At 41.2% G+C, this 22,030-nt stretch overlaps 1 protein-coding gene across 2 annotated transcripts; it reads right to left on the bottom strand.

The window, feature by feature from the left end:
- Positions 1-205: 205 nt before the first annotated feature.
- Positions 206-21,796, bottom strand: arhgap18 (Rho GTPase activating protein 18). Of its 2 annotated transcripts, XM_040125307.1 has the most exons (19): positions 21,557-21,796; positions 20,224-20,610; positions 10,715-10,961; positions 9,543-9,669; positions 8,820-8,902; positions 8,430-8,582; positions 7,666-7,729; positions 6,898-7,016; positions 5,900-5,971; positions 5,607-5,700; positions 5,213-5,304; positions 4,854-4,931; positions 4,505-4,664; positions 4,287-4,369; positions 3,958-4,164; positions 3,597-3,731; positions 2,302-2,423; positions 2,094-2,149; positions 206-1,860 (listed from the first exon to the last, which is right to left on the bottom strand). In XM_040125307.1, the coding sequence occupies exons 2-19, from the start codon at positions 20,358-20,360 to the stop codon at positions 1,769-1,771; spliced, it is 2,121 nt and encodes a 706-aa protein (XP_039981241.1). In that variant the 5' UTR covers positions 20,361-20,610; positions 21,557-21,796; the 3' UTR covers positions 206-1,768. The 2 variants fall into 2 exon arrangements, with proteins under 2 accessions (XP_039981241.1, XP_039981242.1); XM_040125308.1 differs by lacking the exon at positions 20,224-20,610.
- Positions 21,797-22,030: the final 234 nt, after the last annotated feature.

The following is a 22,030-nucleotide window of genomic DNA, read 5'->3' as shown; positions in this document are numbered from 1 at the left end:
TGGAAGGCCCTGCATCAGGTCAAATATAAAAGACTGGCATCTCATAAGTCTATTTTTAATAAAATTCTTGCCCATCTAAATTGGCGGCAATATTGTTCTGTTCCATAACGGTTTCAGCAGCTTCAGAATATTAGTTTCCCATTTTTATCCATTGTGCATTTATTCCGTTAGGTCCTTTGCATACAAAAGCACTCCTATCACCAGATGTGGTAATTAATTACCGCATGTTTATTTACAGGCTGTTTTAGTGGTCATATCAGAGGCAGTAATAAGACAAAGACATCATTATTTTGAAAACAAAACATTCACAGTAAACAAGATAATGCAAGGCAGGGAGTGACAGACTGAGTTCAAAACATTAGAAAAGTGACAACTAGTTTGTTATTAGCAGCCCACAGCTTTCCACAAAAGAAATATTTCTGATGTTTGACTTTTGGTGCAGATATGATCCTCCACAGGCTGCTGACACTGTGAGAAACCACACAGAATCAGATTAGGCTTGTACTGTATTAGCCAAGAGAAGCACAGATATATGCCAAAAAGAGAAAATGGAGATTTTTTTATTCCTGGCTAACTTCAACATCTGCCAATGTATTATATTAACCGAAATCCAGACTGAGAAGAGTACAGAGCCAAAAATCAAAAAAACAAATGCCAAAAGTATTAGTTTAGATAAAGTGTATCATTTTATAAGGCCATTTACACAGTGAGAAATTTATTTCTTCAAAATGATCATGTAAGAGTCCACCATATCTTTAAAACAATCATGTCTTTGGTAAAAAACTTGTAACACAATTGACTTGATACATAGAGGCTACTATATATATATATAAAAATGTGGAAATATGTTTTTCAAATTTGTACAGACGTTGTGCAGTTTTTGAAGATGGATTCACACATCAACCCACTCAAACATCCACAGTTTAAAAGGTTAGAATGTACAGCAATATTAATGTACCATTAAAACGGGGATGTAGTCATTGCATGCCCTGGTTTCCCATCAGTAACAGCATGATTGAGAAATTTATGAAAATTTATGTTCATGATTTAACAGAATTTTTGGTATTTTATTTTTCCAAACTATATTATTACAGCTTATTGTTGCAGGCATAACGAAGTCATTAGTGGTAATAAATCACAGTATGCAAATGAAATACTTACAGTATCACACACATTTAAGAATCACAATATTGTGACACAAGTGCTGAGAAAAACTAAAGGAAATGACAGATTTCCACTATTGTTCAACAGTGGTCTGCCAGGAGTCTAGAGATGACAAGGTATCCTCATACAGGAGGTTTCCCTTCAACCCCATAACTGTACTGTACTTCAGGCTAGTGGTACCTGAGGTGCAATAATTCCAGTAAGTAAGATAAGGTAAGGTGGGAAAAAATTAAAAGATTTGTAATTCAAGGCTGTTTTTGCATACACACAGTCATTTTTTTCTTGTTTGGGAATTCTGGTTTTGCAAAGAACTGGAAAAGAAGTGTATTCCCACACATTTCACTAAATGGGTTCTCATAAGTTCTTGAACTGCCACTGGAATATTAGCATTTTTTGGTAGATTTCAGGGCCAACCAAATGTGTAAAACCATGTTACACCGCCTATGTTAAAAACTCTGTATGCTACTAATGAATGAATGGTCCAAGTATGTCCAGAACCAGCAAAAAACCACAGAGAACCAGGTGACGTAACTTCTCAGTAGGGCGCTGTGGTGAGAACGGGGAGAAGTCCTGCACCCAGTGGGCTATGATAGTAGGAGCAAGTTTATCGCTGTACAGCTTTGATGACCCACTCTGCTGTAGGGTTCAGCTGGAAGAGGTCTTTCATATATGTTTCCCCATCTAGACATCTCTCCTCTTAGAGGAGAAAAAGGACAGACAGACAGAGAGAGAGAAATATTTACCAGCTGGACATAATGTACTGTTGTTACTACTATGATGGATTACTATAATTGTCTGTGGCTTTTTGAACCACGAGAAGAAGTACATTTCCCCCCCTTTGGCCTGTTGACTCACTAGCTGGGTTATCAACAGAGAACAGAAAATCTAAATATTGTAATTAATTTTTTTTTAGTAGGATCAGGACTTACTGATGTTTCCACCAATCTCATACAAACACAGCTCTTCTCGTTTCACTGTCACTGAACTGGGAGGAGAGAGAGAGCATGAGGGAGACAGTGAGAGAAAGAGTTCAGGAGACATGAAGAGGCCTTACATAGGCAACACAAATACTGTACTACTACTACTACTACTACTACTACTACTACTACTACTACTACTACTACTACTACACATTACCTGTCTTGGTTGAGGAAGCGTGTTAAAACATCAGCAGCCTGCAACTCTGCAGTGAGCTGAACTGCCATAGACACTTTACTGAACTGGGGTGCTTGAACTCGAATAAATCCCTGTGAACTCTCCTGGTTGGAGGGAGAGAGAGGGAGAGGGAGAGAGAGAGAGAGAGAGAGAGAGAGAGAGAGAGAAAACATGCAGTCCATCACACAGCCATAAACTCTTTACAAAAATTAGATCATCATCCAAAACACTGTCCTCATCAACACACACACACACACACACACACACACACACACACACACACACACACACACACACACACACACACACACACAGGGATTTAAGAGGACTAAAGAATGTGGTCTTGGATAAATTCTGCCTGATTTGCTTAATAAATTCCAAACACTGTCTGGTGTCACAACACTTAGCTGAGTGTGCAGGGTCAAATGCTCAGCTCTAAATCCAAGTTACTCATTCACCACTATATTGTCAAGAAGAACAGACCCGCTCTAACTCAGCATCGTTTGTTTAATTAATTTTGATTAGCGTGGGTCGGGTGAGAGTGCATCATATATTGCTGCCTGAGGGGAAAAACACTAATAGTGAAGAGGGACTTTAAACTACAAAATGCATAGTTTCTACTGATGATCGGACTCTTGTCAGTGTTGGGACTGCCAAGTGACAACTGAGAGGAGACAAAGCTGATAGCCAATCTTGCTCATCTTGTTTGATAGGAGAAAGGGTTGTGGGAGCTCCTACAATAATTTCAATAAGACTGTGTGCAAATTTCAGACTATTGTAAATGTTCATAATTACTGAGTGCAAATCCCTTAACTTGTATACATGTCTTATAAAATGAGTCATTGTCCTGTATTTGGCCCAGACGCTGCAAAAATTATGCTTAAATAGGAACAGCATTCTTATACAGCACCACTAGATGACGCTATTACTCAACTGACTATATACAACTCCCTCACTAGTTGTTAAGCTGTTATGCTGATGTTGAGGCACAGTACTCTTAAAAAAGTTGGGTACACGTGTCTGTTAAACGACTAGATTTCAGTCATTACATATTATTATGTGGTCCAGAATGTATATGTTTTATATATAAGGCTTAACAATACATTGGGTTTACACAACCATGTAAACAAAAAGTGAAGCAGGTGTTAAAAATTTAGAATTACACTCTCTCATTAGCATGTTTCTTAGTAGGATTATTAACAGTGCTTTCAGCATTAACAGTGATCTCTCAAAATAGATGACTGACCACTTCACAACTTGGAAATGAATACTCTTACCTCAGGGACCGCTTTATCAGACGGTTTGTCAGTGGTAATTTTCTTTAGCAGCTTTCTTACAGCTCTCTCTTTATTTTGTTTCCGCTGACTCTCCATGTTTTGTCGTCTGACCTGGGTCATGATGAACTTGGGGATCTGGAGACAAGAAACACACATAAAAGGGAGATTTGATACCCCTGGTACACACGGTACCATCATTCATAAGCCATGAAAACTGGCTTAACCAGGATCCAGTAGAAGTATTGTTCTCCAGTGATTTTAATTATACAAATGTTGACACTGACACAGATTTACACTTGGTTTATTATGGTGCTTTGAGTAGTAGAGTATATCACGCTAGAGGGCTCTTTTTGATCCTTACCGTCCACAGAAGATTCTGGTATCTAATCAGGAGGCGGACGATGTTGGCTGTGTTGGTTGCCATGGAGAACTCCTGTTGTTCTGTAACCTTGGAACGGAAGCCTTTGAACATGAAGATGTTGGGTGCCATGACAACAGAGACATTGTTGAGCGTCATTTTATTCTTGGCCTGATGGTCAATCACACGCTGGAAGAACTCCACTAATGCCTGGAGAAGAAAAAAAGAAAAAGAAATTTACAAAAGAAATGCTCAAGAGTTTCTCATAAGGAAATGATTTACTGACTTGAAAATGCTACATTAAGCACGTTTGAAACTAAGTGTCCGTCTACCTTCAAAGTGTCCCGATTGGGCTCGGGTAACAAAAGCACAAGCAGGTTCAAAGCCTGCAGCTGTTGCTTCTTTGTGGGGAGCTCTGTAAACATGTGCACACACGCAAACACACGCACACGCAAATGCTTGATGCACGTTTTTCAGTTCATTGTCTCATAATGTGGCTGTAAATCTCTTGTGATTAAGGGAATACTTCGTGAACAGATGGTGTACATACTGTTGACAGCAATAAATGCGCTGAGGTACTCCACAGTCAGTAATGGATGGGGTAACTCCCTGATGAACAGCTTCAGAAGGCTAGCAGTATCGTGCTGTTTCAACTGTTGCCATGGAAACATCCCATCATAGAAGGAGGACTCGAGCTCCTGGCACAGTGACTGGATACGGGATACACACAGGCAGACGTGTCACACTACGTTATCAACTTCCAGAAAAAGTCGGGTCACTGATGCGAACAACGGTGATGACAGACTGGCAGTAGAATAACTTTTCCTGTTACAAACCTAACAATCTCTACCATTTTTACAGTGCAAATATGGTGCTGGCAGTCAAATACTTTAACTAACCTTGATTCTAGTGGCCGCTCCAGGGATCCGTAGCAGGCCCTCTGTGTCTAATCCTTCTTCCTCGATATGACTGATAAGCTAGGGATAAGAGTGAGATTATGTTTCGGTAAAACATCACAAGAAGAAAGCGTAAGGACAACAATTTAAGGTGGACATACTCATAATAATGATCAGTGCCAGTCCCATGTATATTGTATTTGAGATTCAGGTTGTACTGTGTGTAATGTAAATTGTGAGATCCTTATGGCAAATACATTAAGATGCACTGATATTTTGCTGCTGTTTGATCAATTGCTATCATCATTGCTGCTGAATCGTCCATGTCTCAGACTAACAACGTGACTGGCTGACGTGCTCACCCTTTGCAGTATGAATGGCACTTTGGTCCCAGGAGCCCGCCTCTGGTCTTGATCCAGTAAAGTGGCGAGGGGAACACCGAATATACCACTTTCTGCACACACACAAACACAAATATTGAGTAAAATATTAACATGCTAACCTCAAGAAAATAGTTATTTGTAATAATTTTAGCACTTTTTAATGACTTGGTGTGTGTGTCAATATTGGCACATATTCCTACTTGTGTGTAAATGCTCTTATTTTGTTGTTTATACTATTTATGTCTTTGTGTTTGTGTCACTGCGCATGTCTGAGCGATGTTTACCCGGAGTTTGGTTTAGCCTTCAGGGCCTTCCCACCCATGTATTTCTGTGTTAATATTGTGCGTGTGTGTGTTTGTGTGTGTGTGTTTACCTTTAGTCTTAACTTTGACAGCTTTGTGTGCCTTAAGGTCTATCCCAGCAGTGTCAAACAGAGCAGTCATCTCCACAAGCACCAGTCTACGCACCTAGAACATTAAAAACAAACAAAAATGGGGACAGGGACAGAGACATGGATGTTATAATAACTGCATTTGGAAACAACTCGACTAACTCGCCTCTTATGGGAAAGTTTGTCTTGTGAAGGTTTATAATAAAATAAACAGACATGTGCACACATGCATCCATTGACATAATATTATGTCCTAACGCATTAACCTCACTCACCTTTTTCATATCCAGAGGAGACAGATCTCCTATTCTGGTCTGACCTGTTTTATCTCGGAGCAGCTTAAAGTCCTAGAGAAGAAAAACAAAGAGAGCAGGAGACAGAGATTTGTCAGGGATTGCGGGAGAAAACATTAGAAGGAAACACCAAATTAATATTTGAGTGTATTTACTTTTTTTACACTAAATGCGGAACGTGGACGGCATAGCAGAGAATTGGCTGAACTGTGTGAAAGGTGAATATAGACTTTTTTTTTGAAGTGGAAATAATCTGTTATACCAGCTTCAACCAGAAGATGTCATTACAGACCAGCTCTCAAACTGCTAACACACAAATGCTGCTTTCTGCTGATATGCAACACATCCTGTATGCCCTACTGTATGCTCAATTAAAGTCCAACGGTACTGTTTTACCATAACTAATTAACTAGTTATACATACTATATTCTAATGTATGTTGTTGGATTTACATTTCATTCTCTGCATTCTGTTTTTATTACAAGACCAAATTGTTGACAAAACAACACAACAAAATAAGTAAATACTTCTCAGCAAGACAAGCATTCAATGCCAGCTAATGTCCCAACTATTTTCCTCATTAATCTCATTATATTCAATTCAGGTGCAACAAAGACAAACATTTTGTCACTCCCACAGTAAAAAAATCATTCCTATGCAGTGAGGTTCCTAAATTTCTGTTCTGTGATCTCTGTTTCTGCTATTTCTAGTAATCATTGACCCACAATAATTTAATAAGTTGTCAGTGCTAGCTCCAATATCACCCTACACTAATGAATGCTATTAACAAGAGAGCAGTACAAAGTGGCTTACAGAACAATGTATAAAATAAGTGCATCCTGTTTTTTCACTGCAGCTACAACACTGGCTCTTCCCCAAGTACAGAACTTGCTCAGTGTATCAGTTAAGAAACATACAGCTGATGAAGTGAATGTGCACTTGCACATTCACTAGCCTTTGCGTAGAGGTATGTGGCTCACAGGTAGTTTGTCGTCAGCTGAGTTAGGGCTGGTGGTGACCTTTAATCTTTGATTGTTATCCTTGTAAGTGAGCGCCTGCTCTGAAAATGCCACCTCCACGTTCAGCTCTGTCTCCGTTTCTGTTGAGAGAGAGAGAGAGACACACACACACACACACACACACACACACACACACACACACACACACACACACACACAAAGAAATAGAACATAGGACCACACAAGTAGCCAATTTGAACTGTGTATATGCAGGTCAAGTAAGCTGTATATACAAAGAGACAGGCAGTAAAGTGTGTTTTCATTTTTTTTTTTTTTTTTCAGTCACAGGGTTTTGGTAACTATGGCAGAATAAGGAAGCAAGAGAGGCCTGGTGCCTTCTCTTTAAATACACTACTGGTCAATGAAGGCATATTTTAAGGTTTTACCTGACTTTTGCACCCATTTTAAAGTGATGTACAATATAGAAAAGATCATTCTAATGTTTTGTAGATTTGAAAAAAGTATCATTGTATTGTTGTAGCATATATTTCCACTCCCATCTTTTTTATTCCATTTTATAGTAGCAAGAAGCAGCACACGAAGCAGCATGCTAAAAATTGTCTGCTGTTGTCTTTTATTGTTGTGAACTGAATTTTATCACATTGTACTGTGTTTTAATCTTTTCTATTCTAAAATATGTTTAAGAGTTGCTAGGCAAAAGTTTATTTTGGCCTCAGTCATTCTCCATGCTGACTCATATGTGTGTCTGTAGGAGTATGTTGCACATACCAGCTGAAGTGACATCTTTTTGTCCATTCTCACTTCCCCCTTTGAGCTTACTAGGCTGCTCATCCTGCAGCACACAGCACAACACAGAGACACATAAGTGTAAAGCACACAGTGTAATGTTCAACAAGTCACAAATTCACAGAGCCCCCGGTTATAACAGGCAGCTTGCTAACTTGGGAGTGATTACTGCCAGCCAGACTGGAGAATTAACAACAAATGCTAAATTTCCTTTGTGGTAAAAGAAAAAAAGGAAACATCAAATTTGTGTGTTGTGCTGGAATGTTCAATTCATGCTATCAAAATTGGAAGAGATCGTGGAAGAAAAAATGGTATCAATGCAGCATCATTTTTTTTCATGTCACTTATCCAACAAGATTTCATGTCCCTGATAATCAGTGCTTACTGACTTTCTGTGACCTCAATTAGCAGACCTCTGAAAAGAAGATAATAATCAAAAAATTTAAAGGAATAGTTCGACATCTTGGGAAGTAAACTTATTCACTTTCTTACTGAGACAGCCAGGCTAGTTGTTACAAATGGCTAGAAAACCATACCTTGTCATTGTTACACTTGGTTTTTATTCTCTTTATGCTAAGCTAAGCAGCCCCAGCTGCTAGCTTTAGCTTCATATTTTGCACAGAGACATGAGTGGTATCAATCTTCTCATCCAACTCTTGGCAAGAAAGCAAGAAGCACACTTCCCAAAATGTAGGTCTGTTTCTTCAATGATGTCTTTGTGTCCACATGCATGTGCATCTTTTAACCTTTTCAGGGGGTCTGAATATATCCCTAACATCAGGAACATGCTGTCGGTTGCGTCGCCGTAGCAACGTCTGCTGGAGTGATGCCACACGGCGTTCTACAGCCGCCGCCTGAGTTCTGGTCAGTGTGGATAGGAACACTGCGCTGTCTTCTTCCTGTCCCAGTCAGTCAGTCAGAATCAGACATGAGTCAGCTGGTATCACATCCATCTATGTGTACATCTATTTAATATCTTTTCCGGTCAAATATATTTTTACTGATATAACAGGCTTCAACCCATGGCAAACAGTCTATGCTCATTAAAGATCTGAACTGCAAATATGAAAGTGATAAACCATGATTTGACCTGGACTCAGATCTCACTAATTGAATAAGAGATAGATGATCAACACCTGATCCTGGTCAGCTGCCAAAGAATCATCAAACAGTCGTGCTAGCCCCGCCTCTGTAAGCCATGCCTCCTCCTGCTCTCCCTCTGAAAGAAAATGAGAAGGAAAAATTCAAAAGAAAAGATCGGGAAATTTTTATGTTTGGCTCCTGAGTTTATAAATCACTAGTGTCATCTTGTGAGTTAAAAAGCAGGGAAAGGGGAGATCATTATTAAAAAATAGCCTCTATGTGTCCCAATGGAAGCTACTTAAACAATTCTACAGGTGCAGGAAAGGGAAAGGAGTAACCACAGACTTAACTTGACACACATATTGTACAGGAAGAGTGTGTTTGCTCTGCAGAACAATAGTCTTCATAAACAAGCTAAATAAGACTCACAGAAATGCACACAAGAATTGCATTCCTCATATGAAAAGCGACACAGAGCCAGTCTGCACAAGCCTGGGCTGGCAGCGGTGCAAAAATGTTGCAGAAACAGACAGAACGATGACCAACGATTCAACTTTCAGTCTGGGTGTCTTTCTCCTATGTAGGAGGGATGGGACGCCTTTTACATGTCTGTGCCCAGGGCCAGACTATCCTATGATCAAACTCTGCCACTACATTATCTTTTCTCCATGTAGAATGCTCTAAATCAAGAATAAAAATTGCTGTCTGATTGCACTATAAGATGCAAGAAAGTTTATATTTGTTTCAGGTATGTCCATGGACACGGTTTATCCTACCCTCAGGAATTTTCTGTTGCTCCTCCTCTTGAACTTCCCCTTCTCCCCTTCCTGCTCCTCCTCCTGAGCGAGTGATATTCTCCACTTCCTTCCAATAGTCATCCATCTCCAGCTCCTCCAAAGAGTCCTGCAAGACATGCAGACACACAAAGATGAGGATTTATAATTTCAAATTCACATTCCTATCTTGATTATCTTGTTTCTGCCTCGAACAGTGGTTTTTGTTGATTAATTAAAAAGAAGCTTTCTTATGTGCCAGATATGATGCAAAGAGAGAACAAATAACAGCACAAGTCTCAAAAGTGGCGATAACCGGCTGTGCAGTTTCTGTCAGATAACACATACACACCAAAGGCACACTCACACATATTTTATGTAAAACACCTACAAATTTAAACAGACCTTGGAGCATGTCTTTCCAGCTCACTCTGCTTTTTCAAAAATTGGTACTTAACTTAATTTGTTGGGTTATTACTGAGAGTACACACATTCGCAGGAAAACCTCACTGAGACCTAAAACACTGACTACAGATTGCTTAAAATATGAGCGATGAGGGACAATTGTCGTATGCCTCCCAACTAAACCCCCTATAAAATCTTAAAAGTTACGATTTAGACATTTATAGCACACATTCTTATCCAGAGTCGGTACAACAGCAGAAAAGGGTGTTGCCTCGACTCCGTAAATGTCCAGTTTATGAATGGCATCCCACAGCAGTAGTGCGCAAGTAGGACACAAATGAAAGGGCAAAACTGTCCTTATGATGAGCATCTCTCTGTCTGACATTTTACAGTCTGACATTTTAAAATATACACAAAAGCAGCTTGTTGGAATCCTACTACTATAGTTAGAGATTTGTTTTTTGTGTGTGTGTTTGTGTGTGGTTGTGTGTGTGTGTGTGTGTGTGTGTGTGTGTGTGTGTGTGCTCAAATATGTGTCATGCACCTTTTGCCACCTCCCTTCCAAATGCACCATTAATACTGCTTCAACGTCTGCCATTTGTACAAAATATTTATAATGGGTAAGACAAGAGATTGAAGGGAAACCAGGGAAATTGGGGGTAAAAGCAATAAAAAGGGCCAAGAATCACATAGTTGAACTAGCTGAATGTTTAGAAAATCTGCTCACAAGTGGGCTACTACAATTTTTCATCACATCATTTACGGCCTACCTGAGAATTACACCGCTGACATGTGGGTTGTGACCTGGACCTGGAAGTGGGACTGTGCCTGGGGCTGGAGTCAGGTTTCGGGCTGGAGGAGGGCTGAGACCTGGGGCAAGCGCCAGAGCCTGGATTGGGGAGTGACGACGGGTGGGTGCTGCAGGCTTTGGTCATTTCAGTGGTGGCGGCAGGTTCATATCTGTCTCCATGTTGTGTGTTTTGGTTCTGTTGAACGGTGTAGTGGCCTGTCCTGCGGCTACAAGAGAGACAGACACAGACAGAGACAGGTAAGTTAGACATCTTATTTGGAACAATCCTTGCTAAAACATGTCAAAACATGGCCGACATGCCCTGGCAAAACTTGATCTTGATAAAAAAATCTAGAATGAGTCCTAGAATGAAACTTGTTCCTAGGCATAACGGTTATGATTTACGTTATGATAGATACCTCATAACTGCACCTATCATGAAAATATACCTGGATTATAAATGTCGGATTGTCTGAGAACTGACTGTGTTTGTTGTGATCTATAAAAAAAGTGTTTTGTGTTTCAAAAAGCAGGCTTTGTCATTGCCTTCATTATGATCCATATGTCAGCTTTGTGCCTGCAGTGGATGTTAGTGTGCCTTTCATGGCAGGACAACAGAGAGAGATATCTTATGACACAAGGCGGTCAGTAAATCAGACGGGCAGAAGTCGGACGAGCCAGCGGCATGTTGAATCCCCCAGCCAGTCAACTAATGAGGACAACATCAGCAGGGACTAAGAACAGCAGCTCTCACGCAGCTTGGACTTGACTTTGCTAACTCAACACAGTCAGCTCATCTCAGCATGCAGTGTTGTTTAGCCTAGCCTAGCTAGGACAGAGTGAACCATTAGTCCTACTTATGGTTCACTCTGTCCTCATGCAGTTTGTCTAAATATCATGCAAAACAGCGGATAAGCTCAGACCAGGCATCATGCACACCGTCCATATAATACAATATGGATTACCTATGGAGTATCTAGCTTTACAGGTGCGAGTTTGCAGATTGCACCCATGCAGGAAACTGGGGCAAACTATGTAGTGGTGACACTGTTTCTAAATTACCTTTGGCAGTTCTGTGATGCAACTTTTTGCTACTTATCGGACAACATTTACACTGACGACAATATATCTGCAGCAAGCCAGTATATATCAGCATAGCTGATTCAGCTAGTCTAACCCTGGTAAAAAAAAAAATGTAACAACAATGGCAAAGCTATTGGAAAAGTGCATGATTAAATGCACATGATTAAATATGACAACAAGTGGGTTTCTGTCCAAATGTAGTGTATAATTTAAACGAATTATGAGAAAAATCAGCAAAAGAAAATGATTTTACTGATTTTTTTTAATACATTTTAGTTTACATCATGATCAATTCGCCAAGGCCTGTTTCATTAGCACTTTTGCTTTTATCGGTACAGCAAATTTTTCAGCCAAGCGTAAAAATGTTTATGCGATATTTTGAGATTTCTTTTTGAAACTCTGGCATTTCCACTCCGGTTCTCTTATGCGCGAATTGAAAATGTGCATAAAACAAGTGGATGGTAACCCAGCTTATGTGTGTTTGATACTGGGCCTTATTTCTTCGGGTTTTGCTGATGCCCAACTGAATGTCCCCTTTGTTGTTGTATACAGTACATTCTTTCTCTCTGCTCTCTTCTTTCTGCTTTGTCTCTCATTCTTTCTTTCCCACTTCAAGCTATAGGTATCTGGACTGAGCAGCTACAGTTCTAGTACAACTGACTGATGGTCCAGCTGCCTACAGCAGGTCTGAGATTTCTGTCTCCCATGCCAATCAAGCTGAAAGTTTGCTGTCAACGGTGATGTTGTTCATCCATCTACTTGTAAATCATCGTACTAATCTCACTTATTCGAACACACTGTCATAAAAAAATATACACTTGTATATTTATCAGTGGGGCTGTGTTTCCAATATTTAGTCACTAAACACATCTAACTGCAATGAAATGCAGAAAAAGGAATTAAATTAGCTTGTGATATGAACTGTGAAGTCAGAGTGAACGGTGTATGGAGTTTGATGTGCTGTATTAATTAATTTGGAATTATCAGCGGAATATTACCCTGTGGGTTCATGCTGTGGCAAAGTCACACACCACAGCAGACGTCCTGCCACACACACACACACACACACTCACACACACACACACACACACACACACCCTGTGTACATACTTTTAAAGCCATTAAAAAAAACACTGCTAAATATAGACACACATTTTGATCTGGTTTTAACAAAGACCATTACGTATTTTACCAACAATTGTCTTCCTCTTCTCCTTCCTTCAGCCAATCTCCTTTCTTTCCAACTCCTCTCCCCTTGTGTCGTCTCATTTTCCTTTCTATTTGGCACTTTGCATTCCCTCCCCTGCTATTTCCCTGTTTTCCCGTATTTTTTTGATGTTCTCATCTCCTCTCTTCTCCCCTCCTTTCTAACCTTCTCTCAGTAGGATTGATCTAAGCTCTGTGTGATAACACATGCAGAAATGTGCTGTCTGACTCCTCTCTGTCCCTCTTTATTTTAATAATAGCAAACTTAGCAGGTCATTCTCCGGACACGTGTTCATTGCCTTGAACACCTCGCCAACATTTTCCTTTGTGAAGAATGGCTAAAATGTTTCTGACATACTTGAAAAGATGTTTTCACCCTCACCCAGAGCAACAGTATGAATGGTCTGACTAACCCACGAATCAGAGATTAACAGACCCACACACACACACACACACACACACACACACACACACACACACACACACACACACACACACACACACAATGAATTGTAAAACCTGAAGTGATCCCTTAACTATTCATTTGGTACCATCATTCATCAACTATCTGTATGTGTTTTAGGTAAAAGTCCAAATCCGTCTAATGTACAACAAACATCCAAAGCCTAAATAGGTGTTGCTATTGAGTGGTTATATGGCTCTGCTCCAACGGGCACTTTTTCTGAATTATTGGCTAAGACACTGATGCCACGTTTTCCATTTAACTACCATCCTGTGGTGTAAGAAAATATATTTACAAGCTTGTTAAACATTAAGCTTTGCAGCTTCCATGGCATGTCAGTTTTGTCTGTGAAAATCTGGGAAAAGCAAGAGGGCAGGCGTGCTTCCTCTGGGTGAGCGGAGGTCACAGAGAATTTTCGTGGTTTTTTTTGTTTGTTTTTTTAATGGGGCTATCCCAGTTCATAAAATGTGAAAGTCTAGAACAGAAGACACAAACACACACCACCGTAGAAGAGAAAGAAATGATTCAAAGTTTTACATAGAATATTACACATGACTTTGCTCCACACTCACACTGACACACACTCATAAAGGTCAGGTGGGCTGCCCTTGTGAGTAAAATAAACACATTCTCTCTCTGGCACACTTTCATATATAAATGCATAAATAACCTTTAAAGGAAAACACTACTGCAGCTGTGTGTGATTGTTCTACTCTTTGTACCTTCATCCACACACCTTTTATCAGCTTGTTAGAGCTGCCAAGATGGTGTGTGTGTGTGTGTGTGTGTGTGTGTATGTGTGCGGTAAATCCCACACTGTGATAGAGGAAAAGGAATAGAAGGAAACAGTATCAGCCAGCAAAGAGCAAGTTCTACACCCATGAGTTAAATATGACTCAAGATGTGAGGAAGTGAACTCAGTCGACTATTTGAGCCAACATGACTTGAGTGTTGAGTATCACTGCAGTGACAAAAAGCTTCCAACTCAACTGGCATATTTTTTCACAGCACAATAAAAGGATATGATACCGTAGATTTACATTAAACAATGATAACAGATTAAATTTTTGAGAGATGGAAAGTGGTGAAAAGTAAGTACTGTAGTTCAGTAAAAAGACATGTTCATAATACTTCTTTATTTCTACTTATATCCAATTCTGAATGGGAAATTCAAATAAAGGAATATTTTGACCTCATCTTATAACCATACGAGGTGTATCAATCTTCTTTCATCTGACTCTTGTGAAGAAAGCAAATAAGTGTTTCTCAAGATGTTAAACTGTTCCTTTAAAGGATCTGAGTAGTTTTTTTTCCAACACTGGGAATGGATGAGTTAAAAGATTAGATGTGTTTTTATGGTTTGGCACCTTCAAATATATAGTGAACAATGGACAGCTGAGGAAGTAAGGGAGGGGGGTAAGTGTGTGTGTGTGTATGTGTCTGTTTGTGTGTGTGTGGGGGGGTGGTATTATCATTCATACCAACAGGTGCCAGCTGCCCTTTGTGAAGACAGTGGCTGCCTCTGTTCCCCCCCTGCACCCAGTTACTGGTCTCAGCAATGACTCATTGGCTGAATAAATCATCTGCATTTAGTTGTGACGAGTCTAGACCATGTGATATGCCCCCCCCCACTTCTGGAGGTCTGAATCAGTTGTCAGTTTCTAACCCTGTCTGTGTCAGCCTTTTTTGGCCTGTCTGTCTCTCTTACCATCTGTTTCTCTAGATTATGTCTTTTTTTATGTGTCTGTGTATTCCTCTGTTCACTACAGTAGTCTATGAGTTATGAGTTCCGTTCATCCTGACAGACACCACATTTAATCTAAATGACAATATGATAGAGCACAGCTATGATGACTTTTTTCTGGCAGTCCATGCTTGTCTGATATCCTGTGGCCCTTCACAGCTTGTCTTCCTTTCTACAGACGTCATTTCCTGTGCAGCATTGTATTTCTGCTGGCTGTCTGTTCCATCACACAGTAAATTTATTTGAACCATGTGTGTCCACTGGCCACTTTTTACAGAAATACTTCTGGAAGTGCCTTCTCCTACACAACTGTGGAAAACACATCAGAAAAACAATGCTCTTTAGCTAAAGGCTGAACTTCTCAGAGCAGCTAAAAGCTCCTTTTGTTTGGATTGCCAAAAAAGGCCATCCATATGCAAGACTCCCAGCAGACACCTAAAGCTCCCTTAGGTTGGATATCTACTGCTGGTAAAAGGCCAGTATTTTTTCTGTCTGTATGTCTGTCTGTGTCACTCTGTCTCCCATTCCTGACTAGGGGAAAACAATGACTGCAAAACTAAGCCTTCAGGTCCACCTAGACAGGACACACACATTCTGCTGTGGGAGGTGAGACAAAGGCAGGCTGTAATGTGATGCTTCCTTTTTTTTTTTTTTCAAGCTAGCTGAAGAAGCCATCTGGAACACACACACACATACATATACTGTATACACATATTCACACACAAACACACACACTTGCATACACACAAGGGCAGGTGTGTCTGTCTGAATACCAGCTGGACTGGGTTGTTTACTTTTACCGCACCACGGTTGTTGACAGCAGTTGTTTGCTGACCTAAACATCTACAGGGCACACAGAGCGAGCTTGGCCTGGACGAATAAACAAGTCCGCTCTGTTATAAATAAAAGAGTCTAACTATACAGTTGTTTCCATATGAGCTTAGTTCCTATTCATTTTTTCCCTCTGTGACACTACCTCTTGAATTATACAGTGTATTCAGAAAATATTCAGACCCCTCCACTTTTTTCACATTTTGTTATGTTGCAGCCTTATTCCACAATTGTTTAGATTCATTTTTTCCCTCATCAAACTATACTCAGTATCCTATAATGACAAAGTGAAAGCATTATTTTAAAAAATTTGAAACTGAAATATCACATTGAAATAAGTATTCAGACCCCCTGCTTAGACACTTGAAATTTAGCTCAGGTGCCTCCCATTTCTCCTGATCATCTTTGAGATGTTTCTACACCTTGACTGGAGTTCACCTGGGTAAAATTCAACTGATTGGACATTATTTGGAAAGGCACATACCTGTCTATATAGGGTCTCACAGCTGACAATGCATATCAGAGCAAAAAACCAAGCCAGGAGGTTGGAGGAACTGCTTGCAGAGCTCAGAGACAGGATTATGTTGAGGCACAGATCTGGGGAAGGCTTAAAAAAAATTTCTGCTGCATTGAAGGTTCCCAAGACCAGAGTGGCCTCCAAAATTCTTAAATGGAAGAAGTTTCGGCACACCCTCCAGTCCCCCTTTTTTAAAATGGGAACCACCAACCCGGTCTGCCAGCCCACAGCTACTGTCCTAACCTCGATGCGACATTGAAAACGCATGACAGCCAAGGTGTGTCAGCCAAAATCTGCTCAAATTATTGGGGTATCACACTGCTCAACCTCCCGGGGAAAGCTTATGCCAGCGTGCTAAAAAGGAGGCTACAACCAATCGTGGTACCTCAGATTCAAGAGGAGCAATAGTGATTCTGTCCAGGCCATGGAACAGTGGACCAACTCATTACCCTTGCAAGGCTAATTGATTATATAACCGGAGTGACAGACGTATCTGTATTCTCGGTAAGTTTTTGGTGGTCGTTGGCCTCCTTCAAGGTTGTTCCTTGTCACCAATCCTGTTTGTAAAAGTTTTGTGCCCCAAGTGATGAAGTTTAAGCATCTCGGGGTCTTGTTCACGAGTGGTGAAAGGATGGCGTGGCAGACTGACAGGCAGATTGGTGTGGCGTCAGCAGTAAAGTGGGCACTGTACCGGACCGTTGTGGTGAAGAGGGAGCTGAACTGAATGACAAAGCTTTCAATTTACCAGTTGATCTAAGTTAAAAAAACTCACCTAGGGTCATGAGCTTTGGGTAGCGACCAAAAGAATGAGAACACGGATACAAGCGGCTGAAATGAGTTTCCTTTGCAGGGTGGCTGGGCTAAGCCTTGGAGATAGGGTAAGGAGCTCTGACTTCCGGAGGGAGCTTAGAGTAGAACCGCTTTTCCTTTGCGTTGAAAGGAGCTAGTTGAAGTGGTTCAGGCATCTGATTAGGATGCCTCCTAGGCTCTTTCCATTAGAGGCCTTCTGGGCACGTCCAGCTGGTAGGAGAACCCGGGGTAGACCCGGAACACGATGGAGAGATTGTCTCATCTAGCCTTGGAAAGCCATGGGACCCCCCAAGGAGGAGCTGAAAAACATTGCTGGGGAGAGGGATGTCTGGGCTGCCTTTCTTAACCTGCTGCCACCACAACCTGACCTTGATTGTGAAGCAGAAAATGGATGGATGGATGGATGGATGGATGGAAGGAAGAAGTTTGGAGCAACAAGGATTCTTCCTAGAGCTGGCTGCCGGGCCAAACTAAGCAATCGGGGGAGAAGGGCCTTGGTAAGAGAGGTGAACAAGACCCTGATGATCACTCTGGTTGAGCTCCAGAGATCCTTTGTGGAGATGGGAGAAACTTCCAGAAGGACAACCATCACTGCAGCAGTCAACCGATCTTGGCTTTATGGCAGAATGGCCAGAGCGAAGTCTCTCCTTAAAGACACATGAAAGCCCGCTTGCAGTTTGCAGGAAAGCACTTACAGGACTCTCAGACTGTGAGAAACAAGATTCTATGGGCTGATGAAACCAAAATTGAACTGTTTTGCCTCAGTTCTAAGCGCCATGTCTGGAGGAAACCAGGCACCGTTTATCACCTGCCCAATACCATCACAACATTTAAGCAAGGTGCTGGCAGCATCATAATGTGGGGGTGTTTTTTCAGTGGCAGGGACTGGGAGACTTGTCGGGGTTGAGGGAAAGCTGAACGGAGCAAAGTACAGAGATCCTTTAAAGAGAACTGGGTCCAGAGCGCTCAGAATCTCAGACTAGGACAAAGGTTCAGCTTCCAACAGGACAATGACCCTAAGCACACAGCAAAGACAATGCAGGAGTTGCTTAGGGACAACTCAGTGAATGTCCTTGAAGGCCCACTGAGAGCCCTGACTAGATACCGATTGAACATCCCTGGAGAGACCTGAAAATGGCTGTCCACTGATGGTCCCCATTTAACCTGACAGAGCTTGAATTGATCCACTGAGAAGAATGTCAAAAAATAAGATAAGCTTGTCGCATAATTCCCAAAGAGACTTAAGCCTGTAATCACTGCCAATGGTGCTTCAACTAATTAAAGGGTCTGAATAATTGTCAGTGATATTTCAGTTTTTCCTTTTAATAAATTGAAATAAAAATTTCTAAAATTTTGTTTTCACTTTGTCATTATGGGGTATTGAGCATAGATTGATGGAAAATGAATTTTGAACAATTTTAGCATAAGGTTGCAACATGTGAAAAAAGTGAGAGGGGCTGAATACTTTCTGAATGCGCTGCAGCTCTGGACTCAAAATTAGTCTTTTCCTAATTATAAGAAGGGGGGAGAAGAAGGTTATCATGCCATGAAGAAAATAAGCTATAAACAAAAGCAGCGATAACAAGCCTAGATGGTAGGTCAGGCGGCATTCTACACCACCATCATAAAAATGCACGATGAGGAAATTTCTGTTGGAGGAATGGTTTTCCCTCCAGTAGAATCTAAACCAAAAAGGTGAAACTGAAACTGCTCTGGAGGCTCATGTGACCCAATACCTTATTAAGACACTTTGTGTTGGTTTTTCCTTTCCTTTATACAGATCTGCATATTTTTATTGCTTAAAGTAAATGATTAAATGATCAATTAAAAGAAATTTAATCCTCAACAATTCTGCTAATCGGTTACTTGTTTAGGTCAGGCAAAAGCACCAAACATGTTCCGTTTCGGGCCTTTCTAATGTGGTGGTTTGCTGCTGCTGCTTTTTTTTTTTTTTTTTTTTTTTTAAATCTTTGTAAACTTAATATCTTTGGGTTTTGGATAGTTTGTCAGACAAAACAAGACATCTGAAGACATTGCACTGGACTCTGAGAACTTGTGATTGGTATTTTTCATTTCTCATTTTGTGACATTTTATTAGACTTAACAAATTATGACAAGTTTGTTTGTGAAGAAAATAATGATTACTGCTTGAAGTGACATCACTGTAAATCAAACTCCTTTTAACTTGGTAGTCTTGCCGCTACACACTATACTGTGCTGTACTTAATCACTTTCAATACTGATTATTTATTATCTCATCTGACCGATCATTCGATCAATAAAAGGCACAGTCTTGGGGAAGTTTTATCTTAAGACCTACAGTGGTATCTAAGAGTTCTGGGTTAAACTGGCAACCTTGCAAAATCTGGGCTGTTATAACAAAGTCAAGGTGAACCTGCTGATTAGGAATGTGCTAAAGGGAAAAACACAACCCGGGGCCAGGGGTTGAGTTGGCCCCGTGGAACGGGAAGAGGGGAAAAAAGTTGCCTGCGAGGGAGCCACTATCCAGGTCACTGCTGGGTTATGGTGGTGGGTTTTATTTAACTCCTCCGCACAGTCAACATCATTTCTCCATTGCTCTTACGTTCAAAACGACGAAAATAACACGTGACCTTTGCTCTCTCTCTCTCTCTCTCTCTCTCACACACACACACACACACACACACACACACACACACACACACACACACACACACACACACACACACACACACACACACACACACACACTCATATACTGTCACCTTCAGCCACTACTGCCCTCGATTCGAAGTGGGTGTATTATCATGGCATGACACCTGCGCGCGCGCGCGCACACACACTCCTATATCCCACCTGGCTACGGTGGACTCGTGGTCCTGGGCCGGCGGGCAGCTGGGAGCGCACAGTCCAGTTTTCGGCAACAGTTCCGCGTTGCTGTGGTAACCCGTCAAAACCACTCCCTGGGTCGTCTGCTGCTGCTGCCGACTCATGTTTACCCTCTTCTTCTTCGCTCTTCTGCGTTACACGCAGCTGACATCCGAGCGCATGCAGATGGGCCGCCCTGTCTGTCCACCCGCGGGTCTGCCTATATATCTATCTGTCTCTGCTTTCCATCGCCGGTCTGTTTGCGCTGCCGACTCATTCTGACACCAGGCTCTCCTCCTTCTTTCCCTCCGTCTCCGCGTTGTCCTCTCCTTTCTCTACAACTTTCCAGTGTGTGCCTTAGAGGCGGGACGGGGGCTGGATCGCAGATGCAGCACAGCACAGGGATTGGCTGAGACCGCAGGGCAAGGTTTCGGGTGTGATGGCGCCCCCTACTGCTCGAAGTGTGGTGAAGCGCACTGACTGATAACATGTAGGAATCCTGACCAAATCCACTCTCTTAGATTTTGGGCAATGTTATTCAATATACACGGAGGTTTTGAAGGCCAAATAGTGGATTATCAGTCCTTGACTAACCAAATCTGTCCCAGTGACCCTGCATTTCACTGGCTGAAGACTAAACTAGAGGCAACCCCTCCCCAAAACAAGCAAGAACTTATTTTGGCTGCATATCTGCTGGTTTATGGGTCATAGACTTCAGTAACTGACTAGAAAGGATTAGGAATCACATAGCTGTTTAAATTGTTCGTTGCATGTTTAAAAACACCTTCTATATTATTTCTTCTACACAGTTAATTTAGTTTATATTCAGTCTTGGATTGACTTTTATATCTGTCTATATACCGTAGTGTTCCTTTATAGGTAAACTTCTTGAGGGAATGATGTAATAATTGCAGTGTGGGGATCAAATTTGGGATATTTTAACCCAAGCAGATGCATTATACTACAATTTAGAAATACTAAATTAAAATTACATTTTTATATTTAAAGTATAATTGCATTTGCGGTAAAATGTGCATAATCTACCAAATTTTCACAACTAACATTTGTAAATTTATAATTTCATAATTTGAATAATTCTTTTCGGTACAAATTCCCATGACAGTTTGATGTTCAAATATTGAGTGGGAGGCACCTGACTGTGAAGCAAATGCCATTTTTCTTTAATCCCAAAAATCTGACCACACGCACTTAAACATCAACACAAATTGGTGAAGGAGAGAAGGCAAAACCACACGTAAACCAAATAAAAGCTTTATGGGCACAGCAGCGCGCAAGCACACGGACTTCACATTTTCCTTACCTGAGATTAAGGTAGTATGCGAGTCTGGAGACCATTGTGTCGGTCTGTGCCTTGTGTCCAGTCCAACTGTCTTTCACAGAGCATGGCCTTCTGGCCATGTGTTGGGAGATGATGTTAAAACACTCACACGCTGTGACAAGCGGATTAACCAGAGAGGTCAATCAGATTTTTTCTGCTCCTCCATCTGCCCCCGCCTCCCTACTTCTGATCCTGTCACCTCACCTTCCCCCTTCTCTTCCTCCCTCCATTCTTTTTCTCTCCCTTCACCACTCACTTCCTTGCCTCATTCTGCTTTGCTGCATCCCCACCGTGGGCTCCTCCTTCTGACCACCTCAGCACTGCAGAAAACCGTGTGCCCTTTTAGCAGTAGTCACACAATGTGGCAGCATGTTTGGGTGTATGTGCTAAAGGTAGGTATAGAGGACAGCAGAGCAGTTGCCTGGGCTGTTGCATAGGGAGCAAGAAAGTTGATGG

The sequence above is a fragment of the Xiphias gladius genome, chromosome 4 (assembly GCF_016859285.1).
Source record: "Xiphias gladius isolate SHS-SW01 ecotype Sanya breed wild chromosome 4, ASM1685928v1, whole genome shotgun sequence".
NCBI classification, from domain to species: Eukaryota; Metazoa; Chordata; class Actinopteri; order Istiophoriformes; family Xiphiidae; genus Xiphias; species Xiphias gladius.
The sequence above is the reverse complement of the archived record's forward strand: the minus strand, read 5'-3'. Positions and strand labels throughout refer to the sequence as shown.

What these genes read in the sequence shown, in the direction of transcription:
- arhgap18 (XM_040125307.1), bottom strand. Translation starts at nt 20,360, where the DNA reads ATGAGTCGGCAGCAGCAGCAGACGACCCAGGGAGTGGTTTTGACGGGT. An exon ending in GTCAGCGGTGTAATTCTCAG is followed by an intron (nt 9,670 to 10,714) that starts GTAGGCCGTAAA and finishes CATGTCTTGCAG; the next exon opens with GACTCTTTGGAGGAGCTGGA. An exon ending in TATTCAGACCCCCTGAAAAG is followed by an intron (nt 7,730 to 8,429) that starts GTTAAAAGATGC and finishes TGTGTGCTGCAG; the next exon opens with GATGAGCAGCCTAGTAAGCT.